The following is a 14722-nucleotide window of genomic DNA, read 5'->3' on the forward strand; positions in this document are numbered from 1 at the left end:
AAGTTGCAGGAAGTAACTGAAAAGCAATTGTAGGACAATGATTCTCAACCACAGGTGGTACACACTGCAGGTGGAGGGGGTATTGTGACAGGGCACCATGCATTACTGGCCAGAGTCAACATTTATAACTGAACACTTGCTTTGGGGATACCAGGCTGGAACATATTAATTGGGGGAAATGCTGGAATAGGTTGAGAAACACTGTTCTAGGAGACCTCACAGTATCTCTGAACATATTTATGGTCACAGTTAATTACAGTGAGTTATTGAAATAACCATGGTATTTTTGAAAAGGTTATTGTTCAAGGTTGTTTTCTAAGAAAGTTTTAGTATGAATACATAGAAAAGCATAGGCACAATGCTGTGATATACCCCATGTCCAAATCAATATCATATCATTGTGCTAAGTGGTCAGATGGGGATATTCTATCAGTACTCCCTCTTTCACTTCAACTATTTTTTGCTACTACTTATCCTTGACCACACCATGATAGCTCACTTTTAGTTAGGTTCTGTAACAAATTAATTTATTTTTTATTTTTCCAAAATCTATTCACATTAATGAGAGTTGCAGAAGTTTCTACAAAAAAATGTGCCCTGTGTGAACAGAGAACCCTGATTTATGTGGATTTATAACAGACGTTCGGGTCCAAGCATATCACGTTTCCTGTCACACAGGGATCCTTCTAAGAGGCGACGGGTGCCGTTTTGCGCTGAATAAGCGCTTCAGCTGGCCTTGAGGCCAGCTAAAGCGCTTGTTCAGCACGAAACGGCACCCGTCGCCTCTTAGAAGAATCCCTGTGTTTGTCCGTCCACACGTACCTATGTGCACGTCTATGTATCAGTGTGTACACAAATAGAAGATTCAAGCATCTATGGGGAGTTGCCCTGATTTTCCTTTCTTCATATAGAAATTGTATTCAAGAGAGCTGTTTTTGTCAGTGAGCAAAACCGTTTGCTATTTCACCCGCTGCCACATGAAGGGGGAGCGTGTCTGCTAAGGGAATACATTGCATCGCTGTGCCAAGTAGTTTTTCTTTTTGGAATGTATTCCAATGTATACCCCAGCATGCTGCAGACTGAGCTATTGAGTTTAATGGGCCAAATGCAGTCTACAAGTGACCATGTTTGGTCCATTACCTGAACTTGTACTGTTCTAAGGCAAGACTCAAATGTATGGTCTGCTGTACTTATGAGTCTGGCACAGAGACCGAATACAATTGGGAAACTGACTGATCATAGTCACTGGTAGACTATGTTGAGTTCATTACACTCCATAGACCTTGTATAGAAAACTAACGTTTTAAGAAAAATTGAGGAATTTGTGTGAATAAGCTTTTTCTCTTGCTTACGGTCTGTATCACAACAAGACAAATCTTTTGATTTATTATTACCTGAAACATTGCAATGTGTAGCTGTAAACGCTGCATGCTGGTTTTACAGGAAGCAATGTTAGTTTCTAGGCGGCGCACTAAGTCTTGTTTCTTCCAAGCAGTGTCAAAGGAACTGGCTAAGACTGTCGCTCTGTTCATTACAAGTTGGGAGAATCTTGAAATCTGGATGTTGTGCTCCACTGCCTTTTTACAGAGATCATCAACAGAGACTTTGCTTTCAGCCCCAAAGTCCTTGGCTTCTACTTGGGCAATAATATCAACCCCTAGTGCACTGATGTAGCTGCACAGGGTCAGTCCCAAAGCCTGTGTAGGGAGGCCGATCAAGAGCTGCCTCACAAAGTCAGCAGTAAATGACTTGATGGGTTTTGCCATCTGCTCTTCACTCAGAGAAGAATTTCTATACATGGTTTTAACATTGACTAGCTGCACTGGTCCATTTACAGGAGTCTGATCATCTACTGGGCACTTCCCTACAAGAGAAACAGGAAGAAAACAGAAAAATAAACGTAAAAGCATGTGTGTACTTTCATGTACAGTTAGATAAAACCATGGTATTACAATGTGTTTCAGTGTATTTATATTTACCTGTTCCCTTAAAGTACAACTTTAGTGATAGCTCGGGTGGCAGGATATTTATAAAAATTTGCGTTCTACCACCCGAGCATTGCGCAAGACTACATAATTTAATCTACATATTTGGCAGATGTCCCATAGACTTGGGACTTCCGCAAAATCCATAGACTTAATGCTGTAGTCTTGCACAAGTCTCGGGTGGTGGCTTGACAATTTAATCCCTTAACGACAAAGGCCGTATATTTACGTCTTTGGCCGGCTCCCGCAATATAACGCGGGGTCTCGCGGGTCGGTCCCGGCATGTAACTCATGCCGGGACCCGGGGCTAATAGCGCGCGGCAGCAATCGCGGTACCGCGCACTATTAACCCTTTAGACGCGGCATTCAAAGTTAAACGCCGCGTCTAAAACAAAAGTAAAAGCTTCCCGGCTGCTCAGTGGGGCTGATCAGGACCACCGCAGTGAAAATGCAGTGTCCCGATCAGCTAAGACGCGAGTGGAGGTCATCTTACCTTCCTCCGGCGTTTCCGTTCGGCGATTGATTGCTCCAAGCCTGAGATGCAGGCTTGAGCAATGGACCGCCGATAACACTGATCAATGCAAAGTTATGGCTTTTGTGGGGCGGTCGCGGTGATAGGACTCAGGAGGACCCCGGGACAGGCAGGGGGAGAGAAGGGGCGGCGGCGGCTGCCTATGGCACCGCAAAAGCCGCTGCAGTGTTCATTGATTTAAAGCGTCGTGGGGGATAAATAGCCGATAACTTATACCGATATTCCGGTATAAGTTATCAGCTATTGGCCCTAACCTTCACAGATTATCTGTATCGGCCCTAAAAAATCGATATCGGTCGATCCCTAATAGCCCCCTACGGGAGCTATAACACTGCAAAAAAAGTGGAACACACACCCTTTTTCCCACAAAAAAAAAATAAAAAAAAATAAAAATATAAACGTGTGGTATCGCTGCACGCGTAAAGGTCCGAACTATTAAGATATTTCATTCATTAAACGTCAATGGCGTACGCGCACAAAAAATTTTCCAAAGTCCAAAATAACGTATTTTTGGTCACTTTTTATATCATGGAAAAAAATTATAAAAAGCAATTAAAAAGTCTGATCAATACAAAAATAGTACTACTAAAAACTTCAGATCACGGCGCAAAAAATGAGCCCTCATACCGCCCCATACGCAGTAAAATGAAAAAAAGTAGGGGTCAGAAGATGACAATTTTAAACTTATAAATTTTCCTGCATATAGTTATGATTTTTTCCAGAAGTACTACAAAATCAAACCTATATAAGTAGGGTATCATTTTAATCATATGGACCTACAGAATAAGGAGAGATAAGGTGTGATTTTTACAGAAAAATGTACTGCGTAGAAACGGGAGCCCCCAAAAGTTACAAAATACTAAATTTTTCCGTTTCGCTTTAGATTTTTGGGTAAAATGACTGACTTCACTGCAAAGTAGAATTGGCGGCGCAAAAAATAAGCAATCATGGATTTTTAGGTGCAAAATTGAAAGGGTTATGATTTTTAAAAGGCGAAAAAACTAAAGTGCAAAAATGGAAAAACCCTGCGTCCTTAAGGGGTTATCCACCATAAGGTGATTTTAGTACTTACCTGCAAGAACTGGTTATTTCCTGTTTGATTTTATTCTCTAAACTACACATCCCACAGTTCTATGCTTGAAAGTTTGAGGTCACTTCCCTTCTTCCCACACATCAGCCACCCCACCTATTCAAACACAGTGTTTTCTAACCAGGGGGTCTACAGCTGTTGCGAAATTGAAGCAGGACAGGCTCCCTCTGATCACCTGACTAGCGATGTCAGGTCTCGACGCACTGCACCCTGAGAAATCCCGAGACATGAGTAATTTTGTATGCAGTTAAAAATAAATATTAGGGTGATAATCACAGAATTGTTAGACCACTGTCACACACAGGTACAGACACTATATTATGAACTACACTAACTTTAAAGTCCCTTTAGCATAGTCAAAAAAAAAATCTGGAATACCCCTTTAAGCAAATATAATGCCACCTGAAATATAAACTAAGTTGCACTTTAAGCAAAAGCCCTTAACTACAGGACTCTGTAGGTATAAACTGTAGTCTAATGGACTATCTAGTTTACATCACCAGGATCAATTTGCTAATATAGGTATCCTTTATATACTTCATGCACTGTAGCGTTTAAAACTGTACAAGTTGGAAATCCCCATCCGTATTCTCTACTTGCCCAATTTTGGGGAACCTCTGCCAGAACTATTTGCTACTATGAGCTTCAGCCTTGGCAAGCCTTGTACATCTGTGTAATAAATTCTTGTCCACCGACTTAAAATAGCCATCTTGTAATGCTACATTTTTTTCTGGGTACAGCCATACATTTCATAAAAAGCAACAAGGCAGCAGAAAATAAAAAAAACTAAGACCCTAGATATAAATTATATAGACACCGTACAAAATGACTTACCAGATAAGGACTGAGAGAAAACGCCACAAAGTCTGAAGAACTCCCTGATTGTTTGTAGCCTCTTTAGGAAAAATATTTCATCTAACACATGTTGAAGCTCTTCATCTTCAAAAAAGTTCACTTGAGTACTACGTGCTTCACGGATGATGTCCACTTTTCTCCAAGCAGGGGGAATTTCCATTTGTTTCAGCTGAAAAAAAAAACCATTTTATATATCTCCATCTAACTTCTCAGGAAGGTCATTCAGCAGGACAGCAATAAATATGCTATACCTTATCGAGTAACAATCCAAATGCAGTTTCAACTTGAGCAAACATCCCATCAAAAGCCACTAAAAGCATCTGACCAGCTGACATTTTTGGAGTTTCTTCAACTGATCCATTTCTTGGCTGAATTAGGTCTCCATACTGAGAACGAAGTAACCTGCAAGATTAAAAAAGCATATACCTATATAGTAGACAGATCTTAAAGCCTGAGAACTTTTTTTTGTGCCTTGTTCTTGATATGGTTTTCTAAATAAAAAACCATGTACCCAGCTGCCATTCTGAAGGTGCCAAGCCCGCTGCTCACAGCTTCCTTTTCTCCATTCCAATACATAGAAAGTACCCACCAGTCAACCAGAGGCTGCATGACCTGCTTCAGCCAATGATCAGGCGAGCAGGTACTTCCAATGTTTTGGAGAGGAGAAAGTGAAGCTCTGAGCAGAAGGTTTGGTGACGGTGGCACCTAAGTATGAGATATTTTTCTGTTTTACTGCCACCCAGAGAGATTGTCATTTTTTTTTTCTCCAAACCCTTTAAAGCTTGCTTAGTGCTACAAAAATAAATAAATATAAAAAGCACAAATGTTAGTGTCACTTTTTGCTTTATCAACCACCCAGCATACATGGTGCATACCTTGCAATGTCAATGTAGTGAGCATTCGCCTCATCTTCCAGTCCCATGCCCGCATTTCTTAGATAGGTCTGCAGTGAATCAACCAGAGTCTGCAATGGAGTCCCATCTGTTGTTTGTTCAATCAGGTTGTCCAGTTCTTGCAGCATCGACTCTAAAGTCTGTTCGCCTTTCATCAAACATCTCAGCGCCTCAGGGAAGATTATCTGACAGAAGTTTGAGTTCAGTTCCTTTAAAATGTAAGAATATAAGATGGTCAGCAGGCAACAGGCCAAACATTCTATACTAACCTAATCTTTCTTAAAGCATTATGATTAAAAACAACTTTTGTCATGTCAAAAAGACATGTCAAAAGTTGCTTACCTGCACCAGGTCTCACTCCGGAGACCCGCTGCGATTGTGACTTATTTGCCAGGGATGCAGGCAGCATTGTACTCCACTACTCGTTTGGCCGAGAGAGCCATACATTTCTCTTAATAAATAAAAGCTGATAGGGGTAACTACACTCAGCAAGATTACGCTGCAAGTATGGCACCTGATTTCTGTAAACGTAGAACGTGCTTGTCAATATATCTTTGCCATATAAGCAATGCAATTCAATCAAAGCATCACATTAGGTAAATGCTGGTCATGCTTTTATCTAAAATACAAATGAAAACTTTGTAAAAGTGCACTGTCTTTAAGTATGACAGACTGTACAGTCCAACTTTTTTTTCTATCACTTTGTAGTTTTAGGTGCCCAGATTTCAATAGTGCTTTCAATTTGTTGCTGTGCCATTGGCTTTAGAGATATAGTGGATTTACTACAATACAGTACCTTGATGGGGGTGTAAATAAGAGCTTCATAAATGACCTCTGAACACAATTCACACCTCTCAGCCTCACAGACAAATCAAGAACCTAGAAATTTCTAATTCTACTTTAAGAGCTGAGATATATATATATTTTTTAAATACAAAATTCATTGCCACTAACTGCTACTCCTCATTTGTAATGAAAATGTTGGCTTTCTTATTTACATGAAGAGAGGTGTACACTGCATTAGCTAGGTGCACGGCTTCTGATGCCTCCAATGGGTTTGGTATATCCAGATCTTGTGGAATAAGCTTGCATTGTTTGAGTAACTGTACAAGGCATGTGACATTGCCACTCATGCTGCAGAGCTCTTCTAAAAACCAGGCTCCATCCCGTGATGTTAGATCCACCAGCTGTTCCCCAGCACTAGACGCAGCACCTTCCATCATTAGATTGCGCCTGCCAAATGAACAACAAAATACTTAGGTTATGTGGCTAAACCAGTGAAATATATGGCAGCTAACAGCAAGCTGCAACAGACAGGGCTCCTACCTTGTCAATGTACAAAGGGCTGAGATGACAACACTGGCAAGACTCAATGAGCCCTCTTCACCATTTTCATGCAGGAAAACTTTGATGCAACGCTCAATTTCTTTAAGTTGGTCCTCACATACTGGCACAGAAACAGCCTCCTGTTTAAGCCTTTCCATTTGCCTCAGAAGGCGATTATTGGTATCGGCATAATGACGCTGTAGTGCCAACTCCGTGGCAGAGATGAATTGAGCTTGAGAGGGCTGAGGTGTATACTGAATTTCATACCTTAAAAAAAATTTAAATAAATAAAAATCTCAGTATGTATTCTACTTCACAGAATTATTTTAAGTAATTTTAGCAAAACTATCAAATGACTATTACATATCTATTCCACAGTGCATTGATTAGTTCTATGCAACTACACAAATAACACAACATGTAACAACAACAATGTTAAGGCAGCATAATAAATTCTAATTTCTATACTTACTTCCTGTATAATTCTTGACAATGCTCCATTGTCATGCTGCATATCAATTCTTCCATCCATGTCTTCCATTGTTCCATTCTGTGTCTCTGAAACACAGATTTCGGGTACAAAAGCGCAACAGTGGCATAGTTGTGGAGGTGCTCAAGGCAGCCACGAAGCACAGACCGTCGCTGTTGGAGAAGTGTGCCCAACTCTGCTTCATACTGTTCACACTGTGTGATGAGATGTGCCTGGCCAGCATTCTGTAGGAAAGCTGTAGCAGGAACATAGCTGGGAGGACCTGAGAAAGCAAAGAGCATTTGCAGCTGTAAAATGCAATTTTAGACATCTAGACCAGTGTTTCCCACGCAGGGTGCCTCCAGCTGTTGAAAAACTACAACTCCCAGCATGCCTGGACAGCCAAAGGCTGTCTGAGCATGCTGGGAGTTGTAGTTTTGCAACAGCTGGAGGCACCCTGGTTGGGAAACAATGATCTAGACCCTTTTCAAGTGATAAATAGAAAGTTAAGAGAATGTTCTAGTTAACTGCACATTGGATAGGGGATAAGATGTCTTAGCACCGGAGTATCCCTTTAAAATGCAGATTAGGTGCATAAATTTATGTTTTTTCAGATGGTAACAAGATGAGTTGTTAAACAGTTAAGGACCCTGGTACTTAAGGACCCAGGGCGTACCTGTACTGCACTGCGGGGCCCGGGCTGACTGCTGATATTGGAGGCACCCCGCGCAAATGCACCACCGCCCCATGTCGGCGGTCGCCGCAAATTGTCAGTGTAAATTTGCGGCGATTAGTGGGGTCATACGGGTCTCTGAAAATAAGGGGGATCAGGGTTGTCCAAGACACCCACGATCCCCCTGAAGGGATAGGAGTGAGGTGGCAGGGGTGTCACCCCTCCTATTGGTCGTTCACAAGTGACAACCAACAGCAGATCGGAGGCGGGGGGTTAACTTTTGGTTTCCCCTTTCTGCCCACCCACAGTAGGCCGGGCAGAACGTGGTAACCAGCGCCGAAGTCCACTTACCCATTGGCGACGGCGATCAGCGGCAGAAGAGTACGGCGATGCGGCTCCCTGGAACCTACGGAAGCAGGTGACTTGCCTATCAACATCTTGAGGGCTACAGTTTGAGACCACTACACAGTGGTCTCTAAACTGTAACTCTCCAGATTTTGCAAAACTACAACTCCCAGCAAGCCCAGACAGCTGTTTGGGCATGCTGGGATTTGTAGTTTTGCAACAGCTGGAGAACTAGTTTGGAGATCACTGTGCAGTTGTCTCTAAACTGTAGCCCTTCAGATGTTACAAAACTGCAAATCCCAGCATGCCCAAACCGCACACAGCTGTCTCAGCATGCTGGGAATTGTAGTTGCGTACCTCCACCTGTTGTATAACTACATCTCCCAGAATGTCCTTCGGTGATCAGTACATGCTGGGAGTTGTAGTTTTGCAACAGCTGTAAGGCACACTGGTTAGAAAATACAGAGTTAGGTAACAGAATCTAACTGAAGGATTTCCAACCAGGGTGCTTCCAGCTGTTGCAAAAGTACAACTCCCAGCATGCACGGTTTGTTAGTACATGCTGGGAGTTGTAGTTGGTCCCCCCCATGTGAATGTACAGGGTACATTCACACAGGCAGGTTTACAGTAAGTTTCCTGCTTGAAGTTTGAGCTGCGGCAAATTATTCGCCACAGCGCAAACTTCTAGCGGGAAACCCCCCCGTAAACCCACAAGTGTGAATGTACCCTAAAAACACTACACTAACACATAAAGGGTAAAACACTACATATACACCCCCTTACACTGTCCCCCCCCACAATAAAAATGAAAAAACGTATCGCCACGGCAGTGTTTCCAAAACGGAGCCTCCAGCTGTTGCAAAACAACAACTCCCAGCATTTCCGGACAGCCACTGTCCAGGCATGCTGGGAGTTCAGCAACAGCTGGAGGCACCCCGTTTGGGAATCACTGGCATAGAATACCCCTATATAATCCCTAATTTAGTCCTCAAATGCGCATGGCGCTCTCTCACGTCAGAGCCCTGTCGTATTTCAAGGAAACAGTTTAGGGCCACACATGGGGAATTTCCGTACTCAGGAGCAACTGCACTACAAACTTTGGGGGGCCTTTTTTTCCTTTTACCCCTTATTAATAATAAGGGCTGCTGTAGCCCCCAACATTTCCTTTTCATAATTTTTTTTTTGTTATACTAACATGCTGGTGTTGCCCCATACTTTTAATTTTCACAAGCGGTAAAAAGGAAAAAAAGACACCCAAAATTTGTAATGCAATTTCTACGGAAATACCCCATATGTGGGCGTAAAATGTTCTGCGGACAACAAGGCACGGGAGTGAGAGCGCACTATGTACATTTGAGGCTTAAATTGGTGATTTGCACGGGGGGGGGGGGGGGCTGATTTTACAGTGGTTCTGACAAACGCAAAATAAATACCCACATGTGACCCCATTTTGGAAACTACACCCGCACAGAATTTAACAAGGGGTATAGTGAGCCTTAACACCCACAGGTGTTTGAAGAATTTTCATTAAAAGTTGGATGGAAAAATTAAAAAAAAAAAAAAAAAAAAAAAAAAAAAAAAATGTTTTACCCTAAATTTTTCATTTTCACAAGGGAAAATCGGAAAAAAGCACCCCCCCGCCAAAAAAAAAAATAAAAAATAAAAAAAAATTAAAAAGTGTAACCCCTTTTTTTCTGAGTAAGAACATGCCCCATATGTGGATGTAAAGTGCTCTGCGGGCGAACTGCAATGCTCAGAACAGAGGCCATTGGGCTTTTGGAGAGCGAATGTGTCCGAAATTGAAGGCCATGTGTGTTTACAAAGCCCCCCATAGTGCCAGAACAATGGCATGTGACCCCATTTTGGAAACTACACCTCTCATGTAATGTAGCACTACACCCCTCATGTGGGAGCATTTACGCCCCACAGGGGTCTGACAGATTTTTGGAACAGTGAAAATTAAGATTAAGATTGGAGATTTTTTTGTACTCCCCATAAAATCTCTCTCTCGTAGCGTTCATTGGGGGACACCGAACTGATGGGTATATGCTCTTGCCACTAGGAGGCGCTGACACTAGGAAAAAGAAAAGTCGGCTCCTCCCTGGCAGGATATACCCGCCCTCCTGCAGTGAGGTAACCAGTTTTGTCACAAAGCAGTAGGAGAAACCAACGAGGAATTACGTCCGAAGGACCCTAGAAAGGAATCCCGGAGAACCCAAGAAACAGAACTAAGAAGAAATGGGTGGGTGCGGTGTCCCCCAATGAAGGCTACGAGAAAGATTTTATGGTGAGTACAAAAAAAATCTCCTTTTCTCGGTCGCTTTTCATTGGGGGACACCGAACTGATGGGACGTACCAAAGCAGTCCCCTAGGGTGGGAAAAACAACCAACAGCGAAAAGGAGACAGCCCTCGACTGAACTCATGTCTGCAAGGCCAGCGGTCGAACCCCCAGGTCGGAGACACCCCAGGCCCAGAAGATGAGCCCTGGAAGATCTCCCGTTCAAGGAGATGAGATAGACCCGGACGCAATGTGAAAATCCGTCCTCTGTACAGACCCAAGGCACCTGGGTCATAGAGAGAGACAAGAAAACACAGGAAAAGGGGAACAGATGTCCGCAAAAAAACTCTCCTGGTGAAAAAACTGCCTGAAGGAAGTGAAGGAGCGCAGAACAGAATACCACCCCGACAAACGGATCGCGGAGGAGTCGTTGGCCGGGCCGCTACAAATGTCCAAGACCTGGACCACCGCCAAGGCTCAAGGAATCGGAAAGCCGCCTGCAAAGAAGGCACACCGCAGCATCGAAGGACAGAGTCCCATACAAGGGGACCAACAGTGATAGATCACAATCGTCCGGGAGACCAGTGCAGCCTTAAGAACGTCCCGACAGAACGGGAATGGAGGGAGAACCAATGAGGACCTAGCTGGGACTCCCAGGGTCTGGGCATAGGAAGGCCTACTCCAGAAAACTGTGGTGTCAATGCAGTATGACCCACACAGACCAAAAAGAAAGAAGGACACGCCCCTACGAGGGAGAGCACTAGGCTGTGAAGTGGACAGAAGCACACAAGCCTAGGTAGGAACACACTGTGGAATGTACTTCAGCAAAAAATAAAATAGTCCCCTCAAAGGAGGGAAAAACAAGGGTGGTCGGACGACAACTCAAAAACAGACCCACGACAAGCACCCTGATCCGAGGAGCAGGGAAAAGCAAAGACTGGGTGGACGAAACCCCCAGGCTCCAGCGGTAACCCTCGCCGCATGGAGGAGCCACCTTGCGACCAAAGAGGGATCAGAACCCCGCCCACTGAAGCTGGGCAACAAATACAAGACAGTGACAAGTAGGCACCTGAGTCACTCCGAACAGGGACCCCGGAAGAACATGGAGGGGCTGAACCGTCAGGCGCCCTCGCAGGCCCCATGTCAGAGCAGGGGTGCACACCCGCCTCGGAACCGCTGGAACGAATCACCAAAAAAACTTTGGGCGCCGCCACCAAGCCAAAGGAAGGAGAGCTCTACTCGTACAAAGCGGTCCCAGCCTATGTAGGAACACAGACCTGAGGACCCTACGAAAAACAGTGGCGTACCAAGACTGCAGACGCTGAGAAAACACAGACCTCCAAGGGAGCAGCAGAAAGGGAGAAATACCCCAGCAGACCAACAGTGCAACCCAAGAAAGGAAAAAAGCGATGCTACTGTTGCCGCAAAAGAAGAAAAAAGGTCCCCAGAAACCACATGCACACACTGCGCGGGACCGCACCTGGAAGAGACACTGAACTACAGCTGTCGTAGCAGCTGAATGGGGAAGGTGACCAGGTGGATTAGAACACCAAGCAGACACAGTCTGGCCACGTGGGAAGGAGACCGTGGCCACGTCGGGTCCCGCACACGGAAACACACAGTGGAGAGAGAGATACCAGCTTTTATACAGAGTAGTAGGCATGCAGAGAGGGACCTGGCCAAGCAGGTAACCCCGTAAACCAGTATGTAGCGCATTGTACAAGACAAGTCAACTCGGAGCGACTCACATGTAAACTACCATGGCAGTGGTGAACTAACGTCCACGGGGTGACAATGCCAGATAGATGACCCGAAGGGGGAAAGGCGGGGAGGCCAAGAAACCCCACCCCCTGAGAGAGAGAAGGAACCAGTGGAAAGCATCCCTGACATCCAGTAGAGCGTCCGTGAGACACGCTGGGACAGGGCCAACATACCACGCCAAACAGTGGGGTATAGGAACTCCAGCCGCAAAAACATCTGCCGTGTGACAGCCGGCAGAAGAAGATATGCAGACAACTGTCTGGCTTGCTGGCAAAGGTCCCTAGGGAACAGCGAGTGATTCCATCTGAAATCCTGTACAGTAGTGAGGTACCAGAAGCCCAATCGCAGGGACACCAGCCAAGAGATGTGTGACAGGTGGCTTACAGGTATAGGACCATGAAGACGAGTCACTTCATGGGCACCTCGCTCAACAGTGAGGTACCGGAACTCTGGCCGCTGAAGCCGATACACCAGCTGTATGATGTAGGACAGGCGGTGTAGATAACCATGCAGACCAGTGTCTGGCCGACTGGTATCCAAAGTAGACAACGATGCATCCCATCGGCACCTCACCCAGGAAGTGAGGTACCAGAACTCAAGCCTCACATACAGCAGTCGCTGGAAGTATGACAGACAGGCCCCCATGCAGACACTGTCTGGCCTACTGGCATGGCTCCACTGAAGACAACTATGCATACCATCGGCACCTCGCTCAGTAGTGAGGAACCAGAATGCCAGGCGCAGATACATCAGCACTATGGTGTATGACAGGCGGTGTAGGCAATCATGCAGACCACTGTCTGGCCTACTGGCATGGATGCACAGAAGACAGCCATGCATCCCATCGGTACCTTGCCCAGTAGGGAGGGACTGGAACTCCAGATGCGGACACAGCAGCCGTTTGAGGTATGACAGACGGTGTAGGCACCCATGCAGACCTCTGTCTGGCTTACAGGCATGGATCTACAGAAGACAACTATTCATAACATCGTCAACGCACTCAGCAGTGAGGAACCGGAACTCCAGTCATAGATACATCAGCCGTGAATTGCGTGACAGGCAATGTAGGAAACCATGCAGACTACTGTCTGGCTTCCTGGAATGGGTCCGTAGGAGATGGCGAGCATTAGAGTCCTTAAGGCACGTCAGGGCAGTTCTCCACATACCGCACCCAGCAGCCGGGTATCGGAACTGCAGGCACAGATAAATCAGCCGTAAAACAGGTGACAGACAGCAAAGGAAACCATGCAGACCACTGTCTGGCTTACTGGTATGGGTCCTGAAGACACATCGGATCAGTTCTCCATATACCACACTCAGCAGTGGGGTATCGGAACTGCAGCAACAGATACATCAGCCCTGATGTGAGACCAAATGGCAGAGGATACCATGCAGACCAACTGACTGTTTACAGGTATGGGTCCTGAAGAGACATAGGGTCAGTTCTCCATATACCGCACCCAGCAGTGGGGTATCGGAACTGCAGCCACAGACACAACCACCGTGAGTCGTGGGACAAGGCAGAAGAAACCATGCAGACCACTGTCTGACTTACTGGTATGGGTCCTGAAGGCACATCGGGTCAGTTCTCCATATATCGCATCCAGCAGTGGGGTATCGGAACTGCAGCCACAAACACAACAGATGTGAGTCGTGTAACAAAAGGCAGAGGAAATCATGCAGAGCACTGTCTGGCTTACTGGTATAGGTCAGGAGCAGATACGAGACATGTCATTGGACACACAATACCACGATCGAGTGAAGTGGGACGGGTGGATGCCAGAGGAAACCATGCAGACCACTGTCTGACTGACTGGTATGGTTCCCTAGTAGAGAAAGGTTCTGACTTCGGACACCTCGCACCAGCAGAGAGGTACCGGAGCGCCAGCCGATAAGGTGGCAGCTGGGAGATGATAGACAGGCGAGGCGACCATTTGGCACGGATACGAGGTTGTAAACCCTGTCCACACAGGGATATTGCCCCGGAACCTAGCACTGGGTGAGAGGCTCCGGAGCACTAGATGCATAGCCTGTGGAGAGGGGAGCAAATAGTATGCTAAGAACACCCCAGGATGAGTGGCCGGTAGACATGACAGATCAGGAAAAACCCCAAGGCGACCGGAGTGTCCGTTAGGAACGCCCCATTACAAAGTTATGAGGGAACAGACATTTTGGGTATAGCTCAGATAGTTTTCAAGGGACCACGCATCCCTGGTATTACAACCTGCTACGGCAGTGCAACTTGTACCCCGACGGTGGCAACAATGCAGAAACAGGGGCACCAGAGGGATACCATAAGGAGCTCATGAAAAGCGTATATAAGGTCTCCATCCAGGGTGAGGAAAACAGCCCTGAATGCAGACTCCAGGACTGCAAAATTCGCCGACCGGCCAAGTCCATAAGCGAATTTTAGGTGCAATCCCAATTTTTGGCCACAAGAGAGCGCCAAACTCCCTCTCCAGGCTGCATGATAAAGTAGCTCACACATGGCCAACTAAGGCTGTAGTTGTGTGA

At 45.6% G+C, this 14722-nt stretch overlaps 1 protein-coding gene across 2 annotated transcripts in view; it reads right to left on the reverse strand.

Annotated features, from left to right (window-relative positions):
* SMG1 (SMG1 nonsense mediated mRNA decay associated PI3K related kinase) overlaps nucleotides 1-14722 on the reverse strand; it is a 164657-nt gene that overhangs the window by 24919 nt on the left and 125016 nt on the right. For both annotated transcript variants that reach the window (XM_056537145.1, XM_056537144.1), the window contains exons 48-54: nucleotides 7154-7433; nucleotides 6682-6948; nucleotides 6354-6588; nucleotides 5338-5564; nucleotides 4714-4864; nucleotides 4442-4631; nucleotides 1395-1864 (exon numbers count right to left, since the gene is read on the reverse strand). In XM_056537145.1, coding sequence (XP_056393120.1) covers nucleotides 1395-1864; nucleotides 4442-4631; nucleotides 4714-4864; nucleotides 5338-5564; nucleotides 6354-6588; nucleotides 6682-6948; nucleotides 7154-7433 — 1820 coding nt within the window. The remainder of the gene's footprint in view (nucleotides 1-1394; nucleotides 1865-4441; nucleotides 4632-4713; nucleotides 4865-5337; nucleotides 5565-6353; nucleotides 6589-6681; nucleotides 6949-7153; nucleotides 7434-14722) is intronic.

This window comes from Hyla sarda, chromosome 8 (genome assembly GCF_029499605.1).
Source record: "Hyla sarda isolate aHylSar1 chromosome 8, aHylSar1.hap1, whole genome shotgun sequence".
NCBI lineage: Eukaryota > Metazoa > Chordata > Amphibia > Anura > Hylidae > Hyla > Hyla sarda.